This window comes from Amphichorda felina (genome assembly GCF_050947745.1).
Source record: "Amphichorda felina strain 45539 chromosome Unknown scaffold_9, whole genome shotgun sequence".
Classification (NCBI taxonomy): domain Eukaryota; kingdom Fungi; phylum Ascomycota; class Sordariomycetes; order Hypocreales; family Bionectriaceae; genus Amphichorda; species Amphichorda felina.
The window spans coordinates 189,780-208,757 of NW_028145041.1; the positions used below are offsets into that span (position 1 = coordinate 189,780).

At 57.1% G+C, this 18,978-nt stretch overlaps 8 protein-coding genes across 8 annotated transcripts; 4 read left to right on the top strand and 4 right to left on the bottom strand.

The window, feature by feature from the left end:
- Window positions 1–3,377: 3,377 nt before the first annotated feature.
- ACO1O0_008593 (bZIP transcription factor) lies at window positions 3,378–4,437 on the top strand (the record flags this gene model as incomplete). Its single annotated transcript, XM_083197957.1, has 2 exons — window positions 3,378–4,194; window positions 4,325–4,437. The coding sequence occupies 2 exons, from the start codon at window positions 3,378–3,380 to the stop codon at window positions 4,435–4,437; spliced, it is 930 nt and encodes a 309-aa protein (XP_083045692.1).
- Window positions 4,438–5,220: 783 nt separating this feature from the next.
- On the bottom strand, window positions 5,221–6,623 carry MRPL35 (mitochondrial 54S ribosomal protein mL38; the record flags this gene model as incomplete). The annotated part of the gene is made up of 2 exons (XM_083197958.1): window positions 5,221–6,035; window positions 6,095–6,623. 2 exons carry the CDS (start codon window positions 6,621–6,623, stop codon window positions 5,221–5,223), a joined length of 1,344 nt encoding a protein of 447 aa, XP_083045693.1.
- A 522-nt stretch (window positions 6,624–7,145) lies between these two features.
- Window positions 7,146–7,970, top strand: yml6 (mitochondrial 54S ribosomal protein uL4m; the record flags this gene model as incomplete). The annotated part of the gene is made up of 1 exon (XM_083197959.1): window positions 7,146–7,970. The coding sequence occupies one exon, from the start codon at window positions 7,146–7,148 to the stop codon at window positions 7,968–7,970; it is 825 nt and encodes a 274-aa protein (XP_083045694.1).
- A 170-nt stretch (window positions 7,971–8,140) lies between these two features.
- Window positions 8,141–9,801, bottom strand: PGS1 (CDP-diacylglycerol--glycerol-3-phosphate 3-phosphatidyltransferase; the record flags this gene model as incomplete). Its single annotated transcript, XM_083197960.1, has 2 exons — window positions 8,141–9,125; window positions 9,176–9,801. 2 exons carry the CDS (start codon window positions 9,799–9,801, stop codon window positions 8,141–8,143), a joined length of 1,611 nt encoding a protein of 536 aa, XP_083045695.1.
- Window positions 9,802–10,059: 258 nt separating this feature from the next.
- ACO1O0_008597 (NADH ubiquinone oxidoreductase subunit NDUFA12-domain-containing protein) lies at window positions 10,060–10,704 on the top strand (the record flags this gene model as incomplete). Its single annotated transcript, XM_083197961.1, has 5 exons — window positions 10,060–10,110; window positions 10,165–10,185; window positions 10,218–10,260; window positions 10,313–10,592; window positions 10,653–10,704. The coding sequence occupies 5 exons, from the start codon at window positions 10,060–10,062 to the stop codon at window positions 10,702–10,704; spliced, it is 447 nt and encodes a 148-aa protein (XP_083045696.1).
- Window positions 10,705–10,973: 269 nt separating this feature from the next.
- Window positions 10,974–14,714, bottom strand: ACO1O0_008598 (NAD(P) transhydrogenase beta subunit-domain-containing protein; the record flags this gene model as incomplete). Its single annotated transcript, XM_083197962.1, has 9 exons — window positions 10,974–11,005; window positions 11,063–11,137; window positions 11,189–11,833; window positions 11,883–12,137; window positions 12,190–12,360; window positions 12,409–12,711; window positions 12,763–13,368; window positions 13,419–14,509; window positions 14,560–14,714. 9 exons carry the CDS (start codon window positions 14,712–14,714, stop codon window positions 10,974–10,976), a joined length of 3,333 nt encoding a protein of 1,110 aa, XP_083045697.1.
- A 1,738-nt stretch (window positions 14,715–16,452) lies between these two features.
- HEM3 (hydroxymethylbilane synthase) lies at window positions 16,453–17,472 on the top strand (the record flags this gene model as incomplete). The annotated part of the gene is made up of 1 exon (XM_083197963.1): window positions 16,453–17,472. The coding sequence occupies one exon, from the start codon at window positions 16,453–16,455 to the stop codon at window positions 17,470–17,472; it is 1,020 nt and encodes a 339-aa protein (XP_083045698.1).
- A 241-nt stretch (window positions 17,473–17,713) lies between these two features.
- GCV3 (glycine cleavage H-protein-domain-containing protein) lies at window positions 17,714–18,308 on the bottom strand (the record flags this gene model as incomplete). Its single annotated transcript, XM_083197964.1, has 2 exons — window positions 17,714–18,117; window positions 18,191–18,308. 2 exons carry the CDS (start codon window positions 18,306–18,308, stop codon window positions 17,714–17,716), a joined length of 522 nt encoding a protein of 173 aa, XP_083045699.1.
- Window positions 18,309–18,978: the final 670 nt, after the last annotated feature.

Below are 18,978 nucleotides of genomic sequence, written 5' to 3' on the forward strand. Positions count from 1 at the left end.
GAGATGATCAGCCGGCTATCCATCCACCCAGTTTCTGGCCATATTGCGCCATTGCTTGAATGGCTGCAAGGTGATGCCAAAGGCTACGGGAATTGGGCGGATCAAAAGCTCCGTGGGCAGCCCGTTTGGTGGGGAGAGCTCTCCGTCCCCACTGAGACCCATTTTTTGATGTGCTGATCGATCCGGCTTCCGGAGCTGTGGGCCTCTGGTTTGCAACTGGTTGACAGTGGGCTTGCACGCAATCGCTAGTACCAGCAACTGCTCGCTGCTCGATACTATCCACAAGGATAACAAAGGTTAGCTCGTTACATGCCAACTTGTACCTTTTTCAAACCCGATTCTCATTTTCTACAGGCTCTTCAACTCTCTTTTTTTTTCTTTACTTATCATTAGTATACCTTAATATATTTTCATGCTATGTAATAAATCTTAATACCACCAGAGCTTTTATTATTTTGTGACGATGATGAGAAAATTGAGCGGCAAAGTCACGTACGGTACTCCGTACTAGGCGCACATTGTGATCCTTGTGGATAGTACTTGATCAGCCTCCCTAGTGTCCGTAGCAACCCTGGAAACCTGCGCACGTTGCTACACGTAAGACATCCCACTCTGCCGGTTTGACGGTGAAAAGCCCCTGGCAAGCCTGCCTGCACATCATCACAGCGTCCATGACGACATCATCGGCATGGCCGCAACTGTCCTTGACGGCCTCGAATCAGACCTCAAGGAGCTCCATTAACGGCCGTAGAGCACACGAGTTGGGATCTCGAGGATGTGCAACCACACCGGGGAACGTTGTCATGCTGCCTGGTCGATCCTGACGGCCTGTGACAGTGCTCCCTTGGCTCCCTCTCGCAGCTGCTTGCCCCTCATGAGTTGGTACCAAAACATTGAACTTTGTCAACCCATCACGACCGCCCGAAATGAGTTTTGACTACCGATCCTGTCGACCGATGCGTGCCTGAGCAGTGCCGCTTTTAGACCCAGCCCCTGCCATCGTCTGCAACAGCCACAGGGATATATGGGCATGCTGCATAACGATGGGGAATTCGAAGAAACTTGAAGATACTCGAAGACATTCGAAGAAATCCGAACAGAAAAGAACCTAGGAGCTTGTGGTATCAGCTTTATGAATTGCAAAATGAAAAAGTCGAAATAGGTAGTTTAACTTCCGATGTCTACCTTGTGATAGTACCTTAAATAGAGACAGACATCAATGGCCTCCTCAGATGTTTGATAAATAGCAGTTTGGGATAAATTCAATGGAAATAAATTGTCCCCATGTATAATACGGGGAATCTCCTCACCTACTAGGTAGGTAAACATCGATCTTCCTCTTTTCCTAGGTCACCTGGTAAGGTCGTTGGAGTTGTCGTCCATTGCTATTCGTAGGTTTATTTACAAGTAGCAGCCAAGACTATCCGATGCATGGCGTGAAAGAGTGCGGATAAAGGCGGCGTGAGAACTATTCTGGATTTGGTGAAAATTGAAGTCATCGACCATCCCACCACGAACTTGAACAGCCTGAACCTTGGCCAGGCAAGGAGCCAATGGGACGGGCGGGGCATCCTTAGGCACTTCGGGATCGTGAGAGCACACCGTGGGGCTACCCACTGTGTGTCAGACATTCCAGTTTGTGGACAGCTGGTCTCAAAGACTCCCAATAGTATCCGGGCGTACTGAACTGTCTGCCTGTCTCGTCTCCACGGGCAGCCGGGTGCTTGGATGGTTGGCCCCCGGCAATCCGTGTGAGCATGACGGCCAATGCCAAGTTGCGCGTACCTCGTGCTACCAGCCATTACCTCAAGCCGGTGGGCGGCCGCATCGTCAATCATGGTCAGCCCAGGAGGCGACAAGTGGTACAACGAGCTGGCGCCTTGATACATGGCCTCGCCTAGTAGGATCCTGTTCGGACAGCAATAGCAGTATGGCAGAACATACATAACCGAAGCGGCGAGGCACAAGAAGAGAGGCCAGGGGTGGAAAACCCTCCGGATGCGTGGCCGCTTCGGATACTACAGTGGTCCTGCATGACAGTACGTACTGATACGTATGAGTCTTGTTGGAGCCGGGATCTAACGTTGTACCCCCGGCAGACGCAGAATTGCGGACCGCCAAACATCCCATTCTGCTAAATCTCGATGAACTCATCGCCCCTAGTGACAAATGCGTGGAGAAGACCTCCAAGGACCTCGAGGGCTGTGCTCCGTATTACCGGTTTGATTGAAAAAAGGACGAGATCCTCTGCCTCCACCGTAGAGACGATGCTGTTTCTCGAAAAACCATCAGACAATTCTTCTCGATAATATTTTACATTCCAACCTCTTGATATTCCTCTGCCTTCGGCACCTCTGGCATACTCATACGAGTACCACCGCCAATCTGATGGACGCTACCACGCAACCACCGCCCGGCAGACTCAACCAGGCGTGGCTCTAATAAGACGCCACGCACGATTCCGTCGACACCAGTCGCATTCCAGCCAGCAAGCTCGGCATCGCCTCGCTGGAAGCTCCCGCAGACCTGGAAATTAGCCCACAACCTGGGAGTTTGGTTTGGGTCTCGGGGAGTCGGGGACTCTCGATCTTGCCGCCCTCGGCGTTTGCCAGCCAAGGCCCCCGCTTGTTGTACCTGGACTTGCGCCGGGGTTGAACCTCCCAGCGCATCACAGCACTTGGACCCGGTATAGGTACATGCCTATCTTCACTTTGATTCCAGACCGAACCGGCAGCAGGACCTGACCGACCAAGGAAGAGCAAAGTTGCACCTGCCTCCAGGTGAACTGAACCCGCCTTCGCTCTTGCACTCAACTTGCCTCACCTTGTCCTTGCGGATTGAACACCGTCTCTCTCACACACTCTCTCTACTCCATCTCCTCTCCCAGTTCATCCGGGCCACACATCTCGCACTTCTCACCTCGCAATCCCCATCCTTCTTGGCTTCTGGTAACTTTCATCAACCTTTCGACGCAAACGGACATTTAAGCTCGCCGTCTCTGCCCCGCTCAAGCACGCTGGCACCACTCCTCGGCACGCACAGCCACCTGCCTGTGCGCCATTGAACCAACGGCTTCAGCCTTTGTCGAGTCTCCCGACCCTTCCGCGGCGACATCTTTTGGTAGACGAACAGCTTCTAGGCTGAATCCCGCACACTTTTCTTCCATATCGTTGACGCTCTCCACACGGACAAACGCCCTTAACTTGAATTCGCCGGTATTGCACGGAAAGCTGTCAAACTGAAAGCTGAAGCTCCCCTCCAGCTCTTACATCCAACCACACATCTGATCTCCGAGCACGGTTATCATTGCTTTCCATTACGCATCGCACCGCACTCCAGCTCTATACGAAAGCCCATTTAGGGAGAATCACAGCACGATGACGACCATGACGGAGCACATGCTCGACGAACCCGTTCATATGGAGGACCTTATGAACCTCAACGTCGATCCTGACGCGGCCATGGTCGACCCCCAGCTCGCGATGCCTTACTTTGGCGGCCTGAACGGCAAGACACCCGAGCAATTAACGGTCAACCCTTCCATGTGGCCAAACCCGTTCGACACGTTCAACCCATCGGCACAGTCTTTTGATTCCGTCAATCAACCTCAAGACGACCCTCAAGACAACATCGATTCCGCCACCAGTGCCTCCTCTCCCTCCACCACAGCTCCAACTCGCCTGACGGGAAAAACCTCTCGAACCTCGAGTAAATCATCTATTCCTTCATTGTCCTCGGGCTCGACATCTCCGGGCAACCGAACGCGCAGCAAAACAGCTGCCAAGAAGGCGGCTGCTAGGGGATCTCGCGCCAAGCAGAAGGCTAAGAAGGAACTAGTCTTAGAGGAAGAGGATGAAGACGACTCTAAGCGCAATAAGTACTTAGAGCGCAATCGAGTAGCAGCCTCCAAGTGCCGTCAGAAGAAAAAGGCGTGGGTCAGCGATCTCGAAACTCAGAAGAGCGATCTCGAGGCAATGCACAGCAATCTACAGCGCGAGTACAGCAGCCTGGTGGACCAAGTCACCCAGCTGAAGAACGATCTCATGATACACGCCGGTTGTGGTGATCGAAATATCGACAGCTGGATCGAGACGGAAGCCAAGCGCTTTGTTCAAAGGACAACCGACCGCTCTGATGTCTACCAACGTCGCCTGTCTAGCAGCGGGTCAACCGGCCGTCGCCCAAGCCATGGTGGTATGTGATGATTTGCACACTCCTGAGCCTCCTACGTACCACACTCGGCTGCCCATTGTGTTCATTCGCCGTCCAGCTTTCCCATCAAATTCAAGGTTAGCATCTGATCGCTAACCTCACACATGAACAGATTCTTTGATGCAGCAGTCTCCCGCCATGTCCACCAGTGCTTTTGCCACATCGCCAATAATCAAGGACGAGGAAATCAACTATGACCACATGCCCGATACCATGTTTGATTGAGCGGGCGAGACAGCGCACGATCAATGGCATCCAGCGCTGGCAGCCAATTCCAGGCAACACGCGGCGTTCGTTGCGCAATAAAAAGGGGTTGAAAATGGAGGGCGGTAAAGACTCTAATTCGCTACTTTTTTTTATGATCAGCACGGCGTTCATGGATTATTATGACGAAACAATACCCTTGACGACACTAGGGTTGTCTCCAGGCAAATCGGAAGGTCGTTCACGGTACGGGGCAATAGGCTTTTTTTTGTTTTTTTTGCGGCCTGGGCGTTGGTAATCTACAGTGTACCGATATTCGGAAACAGATATTGAGGGAGGATGAATGCGTCGGCATCAGGACACCACCTACGTGCGAGTAGATAGTACCCGCTTACACCAGTGTCTCCGGCAGACACCGGCGAGGCGTAGAGGCGCGAAAGAAATGTATTATTTTGCACAGAACATGGCGGCAACCGCACCTACTATCACTTAGCCTCTCGCAATAAGGGGAACGGGTGATGTCGCGGTGGTCTCGTCCTCTTCTTACTCATCTTGGTGCTGATCGTGAAGGTACCCAAAGTCTCCAAGGTCCGAGGACAGTTGCTCGGGGAATGCGTGTAGGACTAAACCAAGATGTGAAATATTTGAGGCCGATATAACAACGGAGCCGACTTTTACATGATCTGTATACAAGCCTTATTCGTACATGATCCCTCTCCTTCTAGATGTAACAGCCCCGACCATACCATCATCCACCGCATCAGCAGCACTCGTAGTAGTACACGCCCTCTAGACGAACCCTCCCTACTTCCTCCTGGTCCAGCCACGCCCATTGGACAATCCACGGATGCGCTTGGTGTACTTCCAAAGGTGGCGGTACTTGGGACCCTGGCGCTTGGCCTCCCAGCCGCGGGGCTTGACGGGTGGCTTGAGGCTGTGGACTCGAGTGGGGCGGAACTCGACGTCGGCGCCGGGCAGGTTGTGGCGGGCCATGACGGCGGCCGTATTCTCGTCCCAGACGGAGCGGAACATGGTGAAGCCAAAGGGCTTGAGGGCGAACTTGTCGCGGAACGACTTGAGCGAGAAGCCGTCGCGGCCAGAGTACAGCTCGCGCAGGCGGGCCACGTCGACGCGCTCGCCGGGCTTCTGCTCGAGCAGGAAGACGGCCAGGCGGTGGTACGGCGCGCCCTTCTGCGAGAAGGCGGGCAGCCAGGGGACGGCGAGCTGGTCGTCGGCCTTGACGCGGCCGAGGGGCAGGGACGTGTCCGTGGGGCTCAGGGGGATGTTGGCAGCGAGGTAGTGGCAGCGCTTGCTGAAGGTGTCGGACTCGGTGTCGGGGACATCGGCGTCCATGACGACGACGGACACGAGGCGCTCGCCCTTGTCAAAGACCTGCACCCGCAGCCGCGGGGCCTTCTCGCTGACGGCGCTGTCTACAATGTCGCCGGCGGGGATCTTCTGCTGCAGGAAGTACAGCTGGACGTCGGCCGTGGGCTCCAGCTTGGGGAGGATGTCAGGGACTATGTGGAACTGCTCGATACGCTGCGTGACGACGCGGTGTTCGTAGGAGCGCCACTTCTTCTCGGCGTAGTAGCGGTAAATGGGCTTGTTCATGTCGCCTGGGGCATGTCAGCATTTGGTGCGCTGCAAATTCAACGAGAGTCAAATAATAACTCACCCAGTCCATCCTCGAATCTCTTCTTGACAACGGGGTCGTTGACATCGGCAAGGATCTTGAGCTCCTCGACATGCCTCCGCAGACTGGCCAGCTTGACGTCCTTCATGTACTGCCCGCCCTTGACATCGTCGGCGCTCTTCTCCTCAAGCCACGCAATCTTGGCAAGCTCGGTGCGAATCTTCTGCAGCTTGTCCTCGCGATCAGCAGCGAGGATCTTACGGGCCTCCTGGAAGGCCTGGTAGGGCAGCTGCTCAAAGGGGAGCGGCTCAGGGACGGACCGCAGGGCGAGGCGGCGGCGGCGCGATCCCACGGGCATCTTGCCCGCCTTGATGAGCTGGGCCTCGAACTCGGGGAGGACGGTGTCGGGGTCCAGGTCCAGGGGCGAGGGCTGCGCTGCGGCTGACGGCTGCTGCTCCTTGACGTCGGCTGGTTTGGCGGTGGTGGATGTGAAGGGCCGGGCGAGGCATTGCTGCGGCCGGCTGGCCAGCTGCCGGACCAGCGGCCGGGCGACCGACTGACACCGCGACATTTGTGCTGTCCAATGCCTCGCAATGGGGGCTCTGTGGTTGGGAATTGGGGTGGTGGTGGTGCGACTGGTGATGAAGATGGTGCTTGGGGCTGGAAAAAGTCGAGGATCCTGGTGCACGCGACGGACCCACAAATTCTTCTGGGGCGGAATCTGCCGCGCCGATTCTCCCTGGTGGTTTGGTGCATGGTTTTTGACCTCCAACATCACCACCAGCGACATCTCGACCACCCAACGGCTCCAATCGCTTGCATTGGGTCACATACGGTCGCCTCGAAATGGCTGGGAAAGGACTTGGATGCCTCACTGAGGCGATGGGCGCATTGAGGATAGCCTCCTCCAAGGTAGGCAGCCTGTGTCGATGGGCGCCCTGGGACGAAAAGCTGATCAGGCACCTGGTAGCCCTCGCATCTCAGCAGGACATTTGCGCGCTCAATGGCCACAGAGGCCCCTACGGCGAACATTACGAGATCAGCAGATACGCAAACCATTATACAGTCCTGGAATCCAGGTCAGACAGCCCCAATGCAAGCAAGCACTCCTCAGGCCCATACTAACAACCCCCCAGTGTCTAGCGTTCCCGTCACCATCCACAGCTTCCCCTGGCTCGAGCCCACGTCCCTCGAGCAGTGGTCCGTCGAGCATCTCTACCTCCCTCTCCGCCGCGACCTCCTTCACCTCGCCGTCGTGTACGAGGGTGACAACACCCGCTCCGGTACCGCCTCGACCAAGACGCGCTGGGACGTCCACGGCTCCCACCGCAAGCTCTACCCGCAGAAGGGCACCGGCCGCGCCCGTGTCGGCTCCAAGCAGAGTCCCATCCGCCGCGGTGGTGGCAAGGCCCACGGCCCGCACCCGCGCGACTTTGGCACAAAGCTCAACCGCAAGGCCTACGACAAGGCCTGGCGCACCGCCCTGAGCTACCGCTACCGCCGCGGCGAGCTGCTCGTCTGCGAGGACGGCATGGAGCTCGCCGTGCCGGCCGACTTTGCCATGGTCGCCGACAAGTTCCTCAAGGACGGCCTGCGCGAGACGTATCTGGCCAAGTACATGTCCGGCGTGCTGGGCAGCCTGGGGCTCGGCAGGGCCGATGGGCGGACGCTCTTCGTCACCGGCGACCGCCGGGAGAGGCTTTTTGAGGCCATGGACCAGGTTCCCTGGGAGGGACGGGCTCTGGATCTGGAGGATGTCGATGTCAAGGACCTGCTGGAGGGCGGCAAGGTCGTCATGGAGCGGAGCGTGCTCAAGGAGATGATTGACCGACACCAGAGCGACCTGGTGTCACAGGTGTTTGTCCATGGGCTGGCGCACCACGGTCCGCAGAGCGGCCAGAAGGTGCTGGGTGCGTGAAGGGAAGGAGATGTGTAGACTAGTATTTGTAAATCTATCAACCGTGTACAGCTCTGTAAGAGAAAAATATGATGCAATCTTCTTTTGTATGTTTATTTTACAATGGGTATCTAAGAATCTATGTCCCAGGTATTGATGGAGATGTATCCTGACGCATTTATACAAGATTATTACAAGGCGCCACCAACCATCTTGACGATCCACATGGCGATGCGGACGTGCAGCCCGACCCTCCTCTCGTTCCTCGAAAAGTCGTCCTGCGTCACCGGTTTGGCATGCTCCTGGAGCAACCGCTGCTCGCCACCCAGCCTGGACTTGAGCCCCTCGTTGCGCGTGACGATGAGAGCGCCGGCCTCGAGATCAAGCGAGTAGCTCCGACGAGTATAGTTGGAACTACCAATCAGGGACATGGCCGGGTTCTCATCGCCGGGGAGGGTCACCCAGAGACCCTTGGCGTGGTACGTCCAGCCGCCCGGCTTGCCAACGGTGCCTCGGCGCCATTCCTGGAGAGATATCTCGCCGTCCCTGCCACTTCGCTGGACAGCGGTGAGGAACCGGCGAGCGAGGAGCACATAGGCGTCAGGGAGGAGGCCAGACACGCCGGGGGAGCCGTAGAAGCCATTGGCTTCAGGAGCGGCAGTGAGGACCGTGTTTGTACGTCCAGAGGAGGCGGTGCCTATTAGGAGCCTGGTGAGGGACGGATCAGGATTGAAGTAGCCTGCCGTAAAGGTCCAGGAGGAGTCGCGGTAGGCGGGTGATCCTAGAGTTTTGAGAATGTGGGTGACGGCGGGGAGTTCAGTCGAGACGTCCGGGTCCATTACTTGCGACATCTGGGCGAGCATGTACACACGCGTGTCGGCGAACTCTGTCGTGGGGGATTCTGTCTCGGAGGATGGTGATGGTAGAATCAGAGGCTTAAGGGTTGAGGTGGTCCTCTTGACAAAGGACGTGGGGCGCTCCAGAGGCGATGGAGCCGAGTTGGTCTCGGGCCATGCTAGAGTGAATCCAGCAGGGTCATCGGTTGAAGGCTGGACAAGGAAGCTGAAGCTGGTGACGGCCTCGTGGATGCGCCAAAAGTGCTCGGTCATATCGCGTGAGGAAAACAGATGGTAGCGGTCCTGACGGTTGGTGAAGTAGTCGGACGACAGATTTGCCCTAGTTTTGTTAGCCTGGCTCTACAAGCCCTGGCTATGATCACAACATACCCCGACATGATGATCTCATCATCAACTCCATACAGCTTCATGTGCTGCAGTCCCCAACCCTCGTTGATGCGATTCGGGACAGCCTTCTTGCGCAGGCCCGTCAGGTTCGGCGTGTGGTACATGCGCACCTCGACGCGATGCGCCCCGAACTCCTCGACTAGCGGCACCAGCAGCGAGGCGCAGGAGGCCTTGGGAGCCTCACGTGTGCCCCGCAATGCGTCTGTCAGGATGCTCAGCTTGAGCTCAGGGTTCTGCCGGAGAGCGTCGCGCAGCGTCTCGATGAGCTCGCGCTCTGTCTTGCCAATGTAGAGGGTCGAGAGGAAGATGCGACGCTTGGCGTTGCGTATGCGGTCCTTCAGAGTCTCGTAGAATTCGGCCGGCGTCTGGATGATCTGGACCTGGTCGCCCCGGATATCAAAGCTCGGTGCTATGCGGTCCAGCTCGCTCACAAAGGGTGCGAGTGAGCCTACAGCGCTGGTGTGGTTGGACGGTGTTGGCGCAGCTCCAGCACCAGTTTGGCTGCTATAGCGACGGCATTGCGAGCGCGCAGCGGGTGGGATCCTCGGCCTGGACAGAGGTCCCGCTCGGACCCTACCGGCGCATCGAGCGCATCCCCTCGCAAACATCGCAGAATTGTCGTGGCGATCCCAATGGATATCGACTAGAGGCAGCGATGGGAATTTAATATGGAAATGGAAATCCCCGGCTCTAGAGTTCAAGGTCCCACTAAAAATTAACCCTTGGCTGCACCCGCAACCAAGCTCCGTCACCCGTGGGTTGCACCGAGATTTAGCCGCCGCCGGCATCTTCAACCTCCCACGTTCAATTGAAGCCTTGCGACCGATCGATCACAGTCAACGGCCAATTGCCTCACAACCGCAGCCATGTCGACTATTTCACGAACGTTCCAGAACCTGCGCAAGGTCGGCATCAAGGTATGTCACTCTTCCCCATCCCTCGTGAGACTATCCCGCTAACAGTGGCCGCAGGACTACTTTGTCCAGATGTTGGTACGTACAGAGAATCCTCACGACTCCAGCAGCAACGACTAATCCGCGCCCTCCTCGCCCTCCAACAGTACATCGGTACGTTCTCAGCCATCACACACTGAAAGCTCTCCGGCTAACCCCCGACCAGGCGACACCAAGGCAGGCACCCTGATAGGCACCGACCGCGCCGGCAACAAGTTCTTCGAGAACAACGAGGAGCTGCCCCTCCGCACGCGCTGGGTCGAGTACGCCAAGCACGACTACGACGCCGCCCAGATCGAGCCCGGATGGCACGCCTGGATCAGCTACTCCGTCGACAAGGCCCCCACCCAGGATGCCCTCCTGCAGACCGGCACCCGCTCCTTCGAGCCGGCCCTGCCCAAGCCCAACTTCACCATGACGCCCGGCGCCTTTAAGACATACAACACGTGAGTTGGAGGACTACGAAGCTGGTGGAAATTTTGCGGTGCTGACTATGTTGCCTACAGAACCAAGTCGAAGCTTGCGACGTGGGAGCCCGTCGCTGCGCAGCGGGCTTAATTTGGAGAGGGACTTGGATGGGCGCACAGCCTTTGTACATAAGGGATGCGATGAATAGAGAGTGGGCGTTTACCTATCTGGCCTCAGAGCGAATCAATGCGTCGTCATATTCAAGGCAGGTTTGATGCAATGAGAGCTATGCTGGATCTAAGAAAAAAACAGCAGGCTGTCGGACTAACCAACAGGAAGCTATCAACCACGAAAAAAATGAAATCAAGAGCAGTATATACGATTCACGCTACGATATGACCAGGAGATCCTCCACAGCACTACACCTTGGTCTCGATCGACGCTTTGATAGCTTTGTTTAAAGTCAGTACAGCTGGGCTTGTCTGGAAGAAGGGCGGGCCAAACTTACCTTCGCAAGATGTCCTGGCATCGCCAAACAGCATCTTTGCGTTGGGCATATAGAACATCGGGTTCGGGACGTCGGCTGTGAAAATGGTCAGTCGAGACCAAGGCATCAGGAAGCATGTGGACTCACCGTATCCACTCCCCAAGCTTCGCTTCATCACCACCACCTGCTTGGCCTTCCAGGCATGCAGGACGGGCATACCCTCAATGGAGCTGCCCTTCTCGAGAGCGATGGGGTTCACGGTGTCGTTGGCACCAATGACCACGGCCAGGTCGGTGTCGGGGAAATCATCGTTGATCTCGTCCATCTCGAGGACAATATCGTACGGAACGCTTGCCTCAGCTAGGAGAACGTTGCACTGCCCAGGCATGCGTCCAGCGACAGGGTGGATGGCGAACCGCACTCTGATGCCCTTGGCCCGCAACATCTCCACAATGTTGGAGATGGCATACTGCGCCTTTGCAACGGCCATGCCGTACCCGACAATGAATATGACCGATTCAGAGTTGAGTAACGCGTCGGCCAAGTCGTCGACCGATGTCTTGGTGACTTCGCCTTGAGGTTTGTACTCTTGCACTGCAGTTGGGGGAGATAAACCGCCGAAGAGCACGTTTGTTAGCGAGCGATTCATGGCGACACACATGATATACGACAGGATGGAGCCCGAGACACCAATGAGCGCTCCGACGGACGTCAGCAGCGGGTTATCAAGCATGAATCCCTCTGCCACGAGGGCGAAACCGCTATATGCATTGAGCACAGTGATGACGACAGCTATCTAGTGTCAGCACATCTGCTGCAAAGGTGTCCTCGTTTTACTTACGCATATCAGCGCCACCAATAGCGGCAGTCGTAGTATAACCCTTGATGAAGCTCATGACAGTGTTTGCCGCGAGGGCCCCGGCGGCAATCACAGGGCTGGCAGGAGCCATGGTAATGAAAGCCCCCATGGTTGCAGCATTGGCTGTCAGCAGGCCGCCGTTGAGCCAGTGACGGCCAGGGATCACGGCAGGGCGCGACTTCATCTTTCCAGAGAGCTTCAGGAACGCGACGATAGACCCGGTGAAGGTGATGCCACCTAAAAAGAGGTAAGCCAGAAGCGGTCATGGCAGGTTAGAACAACGACTGACCGATAAGGACTCCTAGATAGGCCGTCACCATGTGTAGAGTCGAAAGGTCCGTGACGTGGCCCATGACACTGCCGATACTCGTCAACACTGCTGCCAGACCGACGACGGAGTGGAGTGCTGCGACTGTCTGAGGTAGGTCGGTGGGCGTGATGCGTTTGCCAATGAGGAAGCCTGCATATGGTCAACAGCCGTGGTCATAGGAGCCATACAAATACTCACCAGCAAGGGTTCCAAGGGTAGCCAATGCCCCGAACTGGGTCAGTACCTCGGGGGTGAAACCAGCGGCGAGGAGACTGGCAAGGACACCAGTTCCAACGCCCAGCATTCCCAGCATATTGCCCATCCGAGCAGTAGTCTGAGACGCGAGTCCAGTAAGCGAACCGATGCAGAGCACGGTACTAGCAAGATATCCAGCTTGGACAAGCCCAGCTGCGCCAGTGCCGGCAGCAGCAAGGAATCCGCCGCCAAAGACAGCCGCAGGGATGGCATAGAGCCATGGATACTCGGGAGGATCGGTGGCCCCTGAACAAGGGTTAGTCCTGCCTAGATTGTTGCTCTCACTGAATCACTCACGCTTAAACATATCCAGCATGCGTTTAGTGACAACAAAACCACCACCAACGTTGACAAAGGCCAGCAGCACACTAGCCGCGCCAAAGGCCTGGGGGATCGTCTCGGGCACGTACCCTCCACCCAGGATGAAGAGACCACCCAGGCCAACCATTCCGGAGATGGCGTTGGTTACACTCATGAGCGGGGAGTGCAGCGCAGGCTGGACGCCCCAGACCACACGGTAACCAATGAGACTGGCCAGGGCGAAAGTAAAGGCATTCCCCATAAAGAGCGGGCTCGTGAACTTGCCCAGCGCGAGAACGGTACTCATGCCGCCAGTCACGGCAGCAACCTCACGCGTCTTCTTTTGCCAGGGGGTGAGTTCCTTGACCTCAACCGTGACCTCGGCAGCAGCAGGCTTTGCAGGAGCTGGGGGAGGAGCAGGTCGTGGGGCGGGCGGGAGGACATCTCCATCCTGGGTAACAATGGCGCCGCGCACGACTTCGTCGCCGAGATCGATTCCGTATTCCTTCTCCTTGGGGGTCATGGAGAGGAGGAACTTGGTGATGTTGTTGGAGTACAGCGTGGAAGACTGCGTGGGAAGTCGAGAGGGCAGGTCCGTGTAGCCTAATCTGTCAGTACAGGTGGCATACTCGCGAGGCAGCCTCTCAGCTTACCAATAACCTTGACGTCCTTGTACATGGTGAGCTCGTTCTTGACGGTAGCCTCGCAGTTTCCGCCAGCCTCAGCCGCCAAATCGACCACAACACTGCCGGGCTTCATGACATCCAGGGCCTCTTTCTTGATGAGCTTCGGGGCGGGCTTGCCAGGAATCAAAGCGGTAGTGATGATGATGTCAACATCCTTAGCCTGCTCTTTGAACAGCTTCATCTCGGCCTCAATGAACTCCTTGCTCATCTCTTTGGCGTAGCCGCCGGCGCCGGAGCCATCCTCCTTGAGATCGACCTCGACAAACTCAGCTCCAAGGGACTGGACCTGTTCGCGGGTGGCAGGGCGAGTGTCAAACCCGCGGACGACGGCTCCAAGACGGCGAGCGGTAGCGATGGCACTCAGACCGGCAACACCAGCACCAATGACCAAGACCTTGCAGGGGGGGATCTTGCCAGCCGCAGTGACCTGGCCAGTGAAGAAACGACCAAAGTTGTTGGAGGCCTCGAGGACAGCCTTGTATCCGGCAATGTTGGCCATGGAGCTGAGAGCATCGAAGACCTGAGCACGAGAAATGCGGGGAATCATGTCCATGGCGAAGCTGGTGGCGCCCTTGGCGGCAATGGCGTCGACCAGATCCTTGTTCTGCGCGGGCTGCAGGAATGAAATGATTGTCTGCTTCGAGCGGATGGACTCGACCTCTTCCTTGGCCGGGCTGCGGACCTTGAGGACAATGTCGGCCTCGGACCAGATACCGCTGGCACTGTCGATGAGGGTTGCTCCGGCAGCTGTGTAGGCCTCGTCCAAAAAGTCGGCCTGGGAGCCGGCACCGCGCTGGATCAAAACCTTGCCAAAGCCCTTCTTGAGGAGCAGGGCAACATTAGTGGGCGTCAGGGCGACACGGCGCTCGCCCTCGAAGATCTCGGTGGGGACGCCAATGACGAGGTCCTTGTAGGGCTTTGTGGGCGGAACGACAGTGGTGGACTCTGTCGAGTAGGTCCTGGGAGCCGGAGGAGGCGGGGCAGCGATGACCGAGGCATGGCGGATGAGACCGAGTGGTTTGACAACGGCTGGGACCAGAGCTCGCTGGGTAGACGTGCTGATGGTGTTGTGCCATTGTCGTCCGTGGAGACTCACAAGTGGTTTCACATCTGAGAGCACATGTCAGCCACCTGGTTCTTGACTCTTGGGTAACCCGCCCAAATTAGCTCACTCTTCAGCACGCGTCCCGCGAGGCGAGGCGCGGATGAGGACGAGAAGCAGGGCAGCTCCGAGGCCAGAGGGCGTAGTGAATTCGACGCCATCATGGGCGAGAGCGTATCATCTGCGGCAGTCGAGGCGGCTCAGCCAGAGCTGGGCGGATGAAGGCAGAGAAGATTGCCGCTACTGCGGTTAGCCGTCTGCCCAAGGGCGCCTCCGGGGAAATAAAGCCTGTGCAAGCCTCACCGACAACGTGGAAGCCCAGTCTAGTCGATCTGGGCAGAGGAAAGTCAAAAAGCAAGAATGCACACGAGGCTATGCAGAAAGCATACGGGAGGGGGAAAAGAAACGATGACGATCTCTGCAACGGTTACAGCAGAAACAGAAACAGGAGTGTCTCTGCCTCTCGGAAGCCCGGGCGAGTAGGGTGCGAGGAAGGGAGGAGGCGAGAGGAGGAGATGGAGGGAGGAAGAGGGGAAGGGAGCTGGCGATTCGGTCAGGCAATCTAAGTCATCGAGCCGCCCTTCAGGCTGATGGCCCTGAGATGCTCTGATTCTCTACCCACCCTGTACTCGTACGGCACGGTGAGCGAGCCGCCCAGCGGTGTCCACCAAGGGTATAGGTATCCAGTACAACCGCCTACAGGGCCTACAGGGGGTCGACTCACTGTGACGGTGGGGGTTGCAGGCTTGCAGCTGCTAAAATCTGGGGGCGGGGCTGCCGTGCGGAGAAGCCGCGGGGTCGGCTGTCCCCGAGTGTCCTTGACTCGTTGTCGCCATCAGGGCTGATGGATGGTTGCAGCACAGAGTGAGCTTCCTAATTCAGAAGGCCTAACATGGAAATACTGCACTCCGTCACTTGATTTGCATACGGCCATCTCAGACATTGGCCTCCATCTCAGATCAATCTAATCTCGCCCGGGTGCTACCCACAACGGTCGGGCCGGTTGCTGAGATTGCAGCGTTTTTATGCAGCAAGTCTACTCGTACTAGGGCCGAGTGTGACTGCTGTCGATATGTGTGGTATTGGCTAGCTACCGATGAAGGCGAGAAAGCTACGTAGTATAAGTAAGCGCCGACGGCCAACTTCCATTAGTACACACTTCACTGATACCTATTCACCCGTGTCGCTCATCTTGCATTTGCACGCGGCGCCTCAAAACAAATGCCATCTATTAATAACCAGTGAGATCATTCGCTTCTCCACCTCAATTTTCTGCTGTTCAGTGTATAATACTAGTAATAGATTTAGTCTCGCTAATCGAATTTACTGCTACGTATTTCAGCACCACGTCTTTGGCGAAGCCTAAGCACTGTTCCCTTGGTATTGTTTTAAGATGCTTAATTACTAACCCCAAAGTCGACCAGGGACAGCTGAAACCCGATATATTACCCTACAGCCTGGAATCGCCAGTTTCGACACTTATCTAGTTTGTGGCTTGTAGTGACGCCCTCGCCAGCTTGCTTGTGCTGTTGGATTGGTAGTTGGGTTGGTCATCACCGTTGCTACTCACGACGGGGCCGCCCGCCAAGATCACCAAACCAACCTATTTCATATAGAAGAAAATCATCATTTAAAAAAATAATAAAAAATAACAGAGCCTAAGATATTCGAGTTGACTGAATTTGGCCCGAAATGACACCAATGTTTCCACAGAACCCGAAGCCGAGGCAGACTAAGAATAAGCGCACCTTCCTTCCGGTCGGCCCACCGAAAAACTGCCCCTCCAAGTCCAACTCTCGCCCCTCCATGGCCGCATCTCACCTATGCTTCAGATCCTGAACCATCATCTCTGCTTCCATCCCTCGCCACCACTCTCTGTCTTCACCAACCCATCCCGCCATGGCTTCTACCACAGACGCGCCGCAGAACGCGGCCAAGGTCTTTAATGTTGGCACCCGCAAGTCCCCGCTGGCAATGGCCCAGGCCGAGATCGTCGTCGCGGCCCTCAAGGCGGCCCATCCCGACTGCTCGTTCCCCATCCACGGCATGACCACGACCGGCGACCGCGACCAGAACACGGCCCTCTACAACTTTGGTGGCAAGGCCCTCTGGACCTCTCAGCTCGAGGAGAGGCTCGTCGCCAACGAGCTCGACCTCGTCGTCCACTCCCTCAAGGACATGCCCACCACCTTGCCCGAGGGCTGCGTCCTCGCATGCGCCACCACCCGCGAGGACCCGCGCGACACCCTAGTCCTCAAGAAGGAGCTCGCCGATAAGCACGGATGGAAGACCCTCGCTGACCTGCCCGACGGCAGCGTCATCGGCACCAGCAGCGTCCGGCGCATGGCCCAGCTCAAGCGACGATACCCGGGCCTCAAATTCAAGGACCACCGGGGTAACATCCAGACCCGCCTCCAGAAGCTCAAGGATGATCCGGAGCTCTCTGGAATCATCCTCGCAGCCGCCGGCCTACAGCGCATGGGCCTCGACGCGCACATCTCGCAGTTCCTCGAGTCGGACAACGGCGGCATCCTGCACGCCGTCGGGCAGGGCGCGCTGGGCGTGGAGTGCCGGGCGGGAGACGAGCGCACGCTCAAGGTGGTTGAGACGCTCAAGGATGAGCAGACCATGCTGGCATGCCTCGCGGAGCGGAGTCTCATGCGCACGCTCGAGGGCGGATGCAGCGTGCCCATCGGCGTAGAGACGCACTGGGTGGACGGCAAGCTGCGACTGAGGGCTACGGTGGTGGGGCTGGAGGGCACAGAGGCTGTTGATGCCGTGGTGACCGAGTCGATTACTACAGCCGAGGCGGCGGATGCGTACGGAACCAAGGTGGCATTGGACCTGGTGGAGCGTGGCGCGGGCAGGATTCTGGATGCCATCAACACCAAGCGCCCGGCACCAACTAACACGGAATGAGACTCGGGTGTCACCCGGGGCGGAGTGACGGGACGCATATATGCATGAACAGAGAAAAAAAATAGTTTGCCGCTGATAAACCGGCAATGGGAACCAAATATACCCATCCGAGGATGCCCTTCATATGGTACACAAGTGCTGCGTCTACACAGCCTTCCCAGGTTGAACTGTCCCGCCCAACAGTCATATAGTAGTGCCCCTTCCTTTCCCAGATTACCTTCCTTGTCTTCCCACGGGACGTTTATTCCTCGCCGTGGGCGAAATCCTTGTAGGAGGCCTCGTCCATGAGGGCCTCGACCTGCTTGACGCCGGCCTCATCAACCTCGACCTTGGCGATCCAGCCGCCGCCGACGCTGTCGTCCTCGGGGACCTGGTTGATGGTGGAGGGCTTCTCCTCGAGGGAGACGTTGACGGAGGTCACCTTGCATCGGACGGGGGCGTTGATGTCGCTGGCCGACTTGACCGACTCGACGGCGCCGAGGGCATCGCCCTGCTCGATCCACTCGCCCGACGTCTCGGGGAGCTCGACGTAGACGACGTCACCGAGCTGCTCGGCAGCGTACTCGGAGATGCCAACGACGGCCGTCTTCTGGTCGGCCGACAGGTCGATCCACTCGTGCTCCTTGGTGTACTTGCGCAGGAGGCCTAAATTCTCCAATGGTCAGAACAAGAAATTCCACCGCAGAGCTTCACATGTGTGTGTGTAGTGGCGCCATACTCATCCGGGAGGTAGAAAAGGTCCGGAAGGGCGTCCGGGCGGCGAGGGGGGCGGCGCGGGGGGCCAGGCGCAGCACCGCAGGGCGGGCAATGAGTAGGGAACGGGTAATTGAGGCCATTGCTGCGGTCGAGGGATTGTGCGTGAGGAATGGTGGTTTAGGTTTGTGGTTGCGATGCTGGCGACAGAGATGGCCCCAGCCGAAGCGACGGCTCAGGTGCCGGAGCTTAGCTTAGTCATGCATTGCCGACGGAAACACCAGCGAAGGGCTCGGCTGACAGCCGAGTTTCAAGGTGAGAGGTAGCTGGCCAATCAGGGAGCTGGGAGCTGGGAGCTCTCACCTGGACATATATTTCCCCTAGTACTCCGTACCTCACCTCTGACAGTCACGTTAATTTACTTTGCAGCATTAACTCTCATCATCCGGCCTACGAGCATTAGGCCGTGGTGTTTTGAGATGCTTATATGGCAAGCGCATCACTGTGCATCGGGTTGTCAGCGTACTGATGCGGCCATGTGTGAGCGAAAGTGGCTAGCTGAGCTGCCTCATTCACGGTTGTTCTTGGTGCTTTCGGCTACCAGCATCGCCATTGCAGTTGTTTCATTGGCATTTGGATCGTGGTGGGTGGTTGACGTGGGCTGTCGACCATGCAGGGTGGAATTGGACAACTCATCATGGCGACGCTGTGCTTTGCAAGCGATGGAATGGGTTGGCCTCATGCACGTTTCACAGGGAGACACGTCCGGACGGGCCGGTCGCTTGCTTGCATTCGAGGATTGCAAAGTCCACT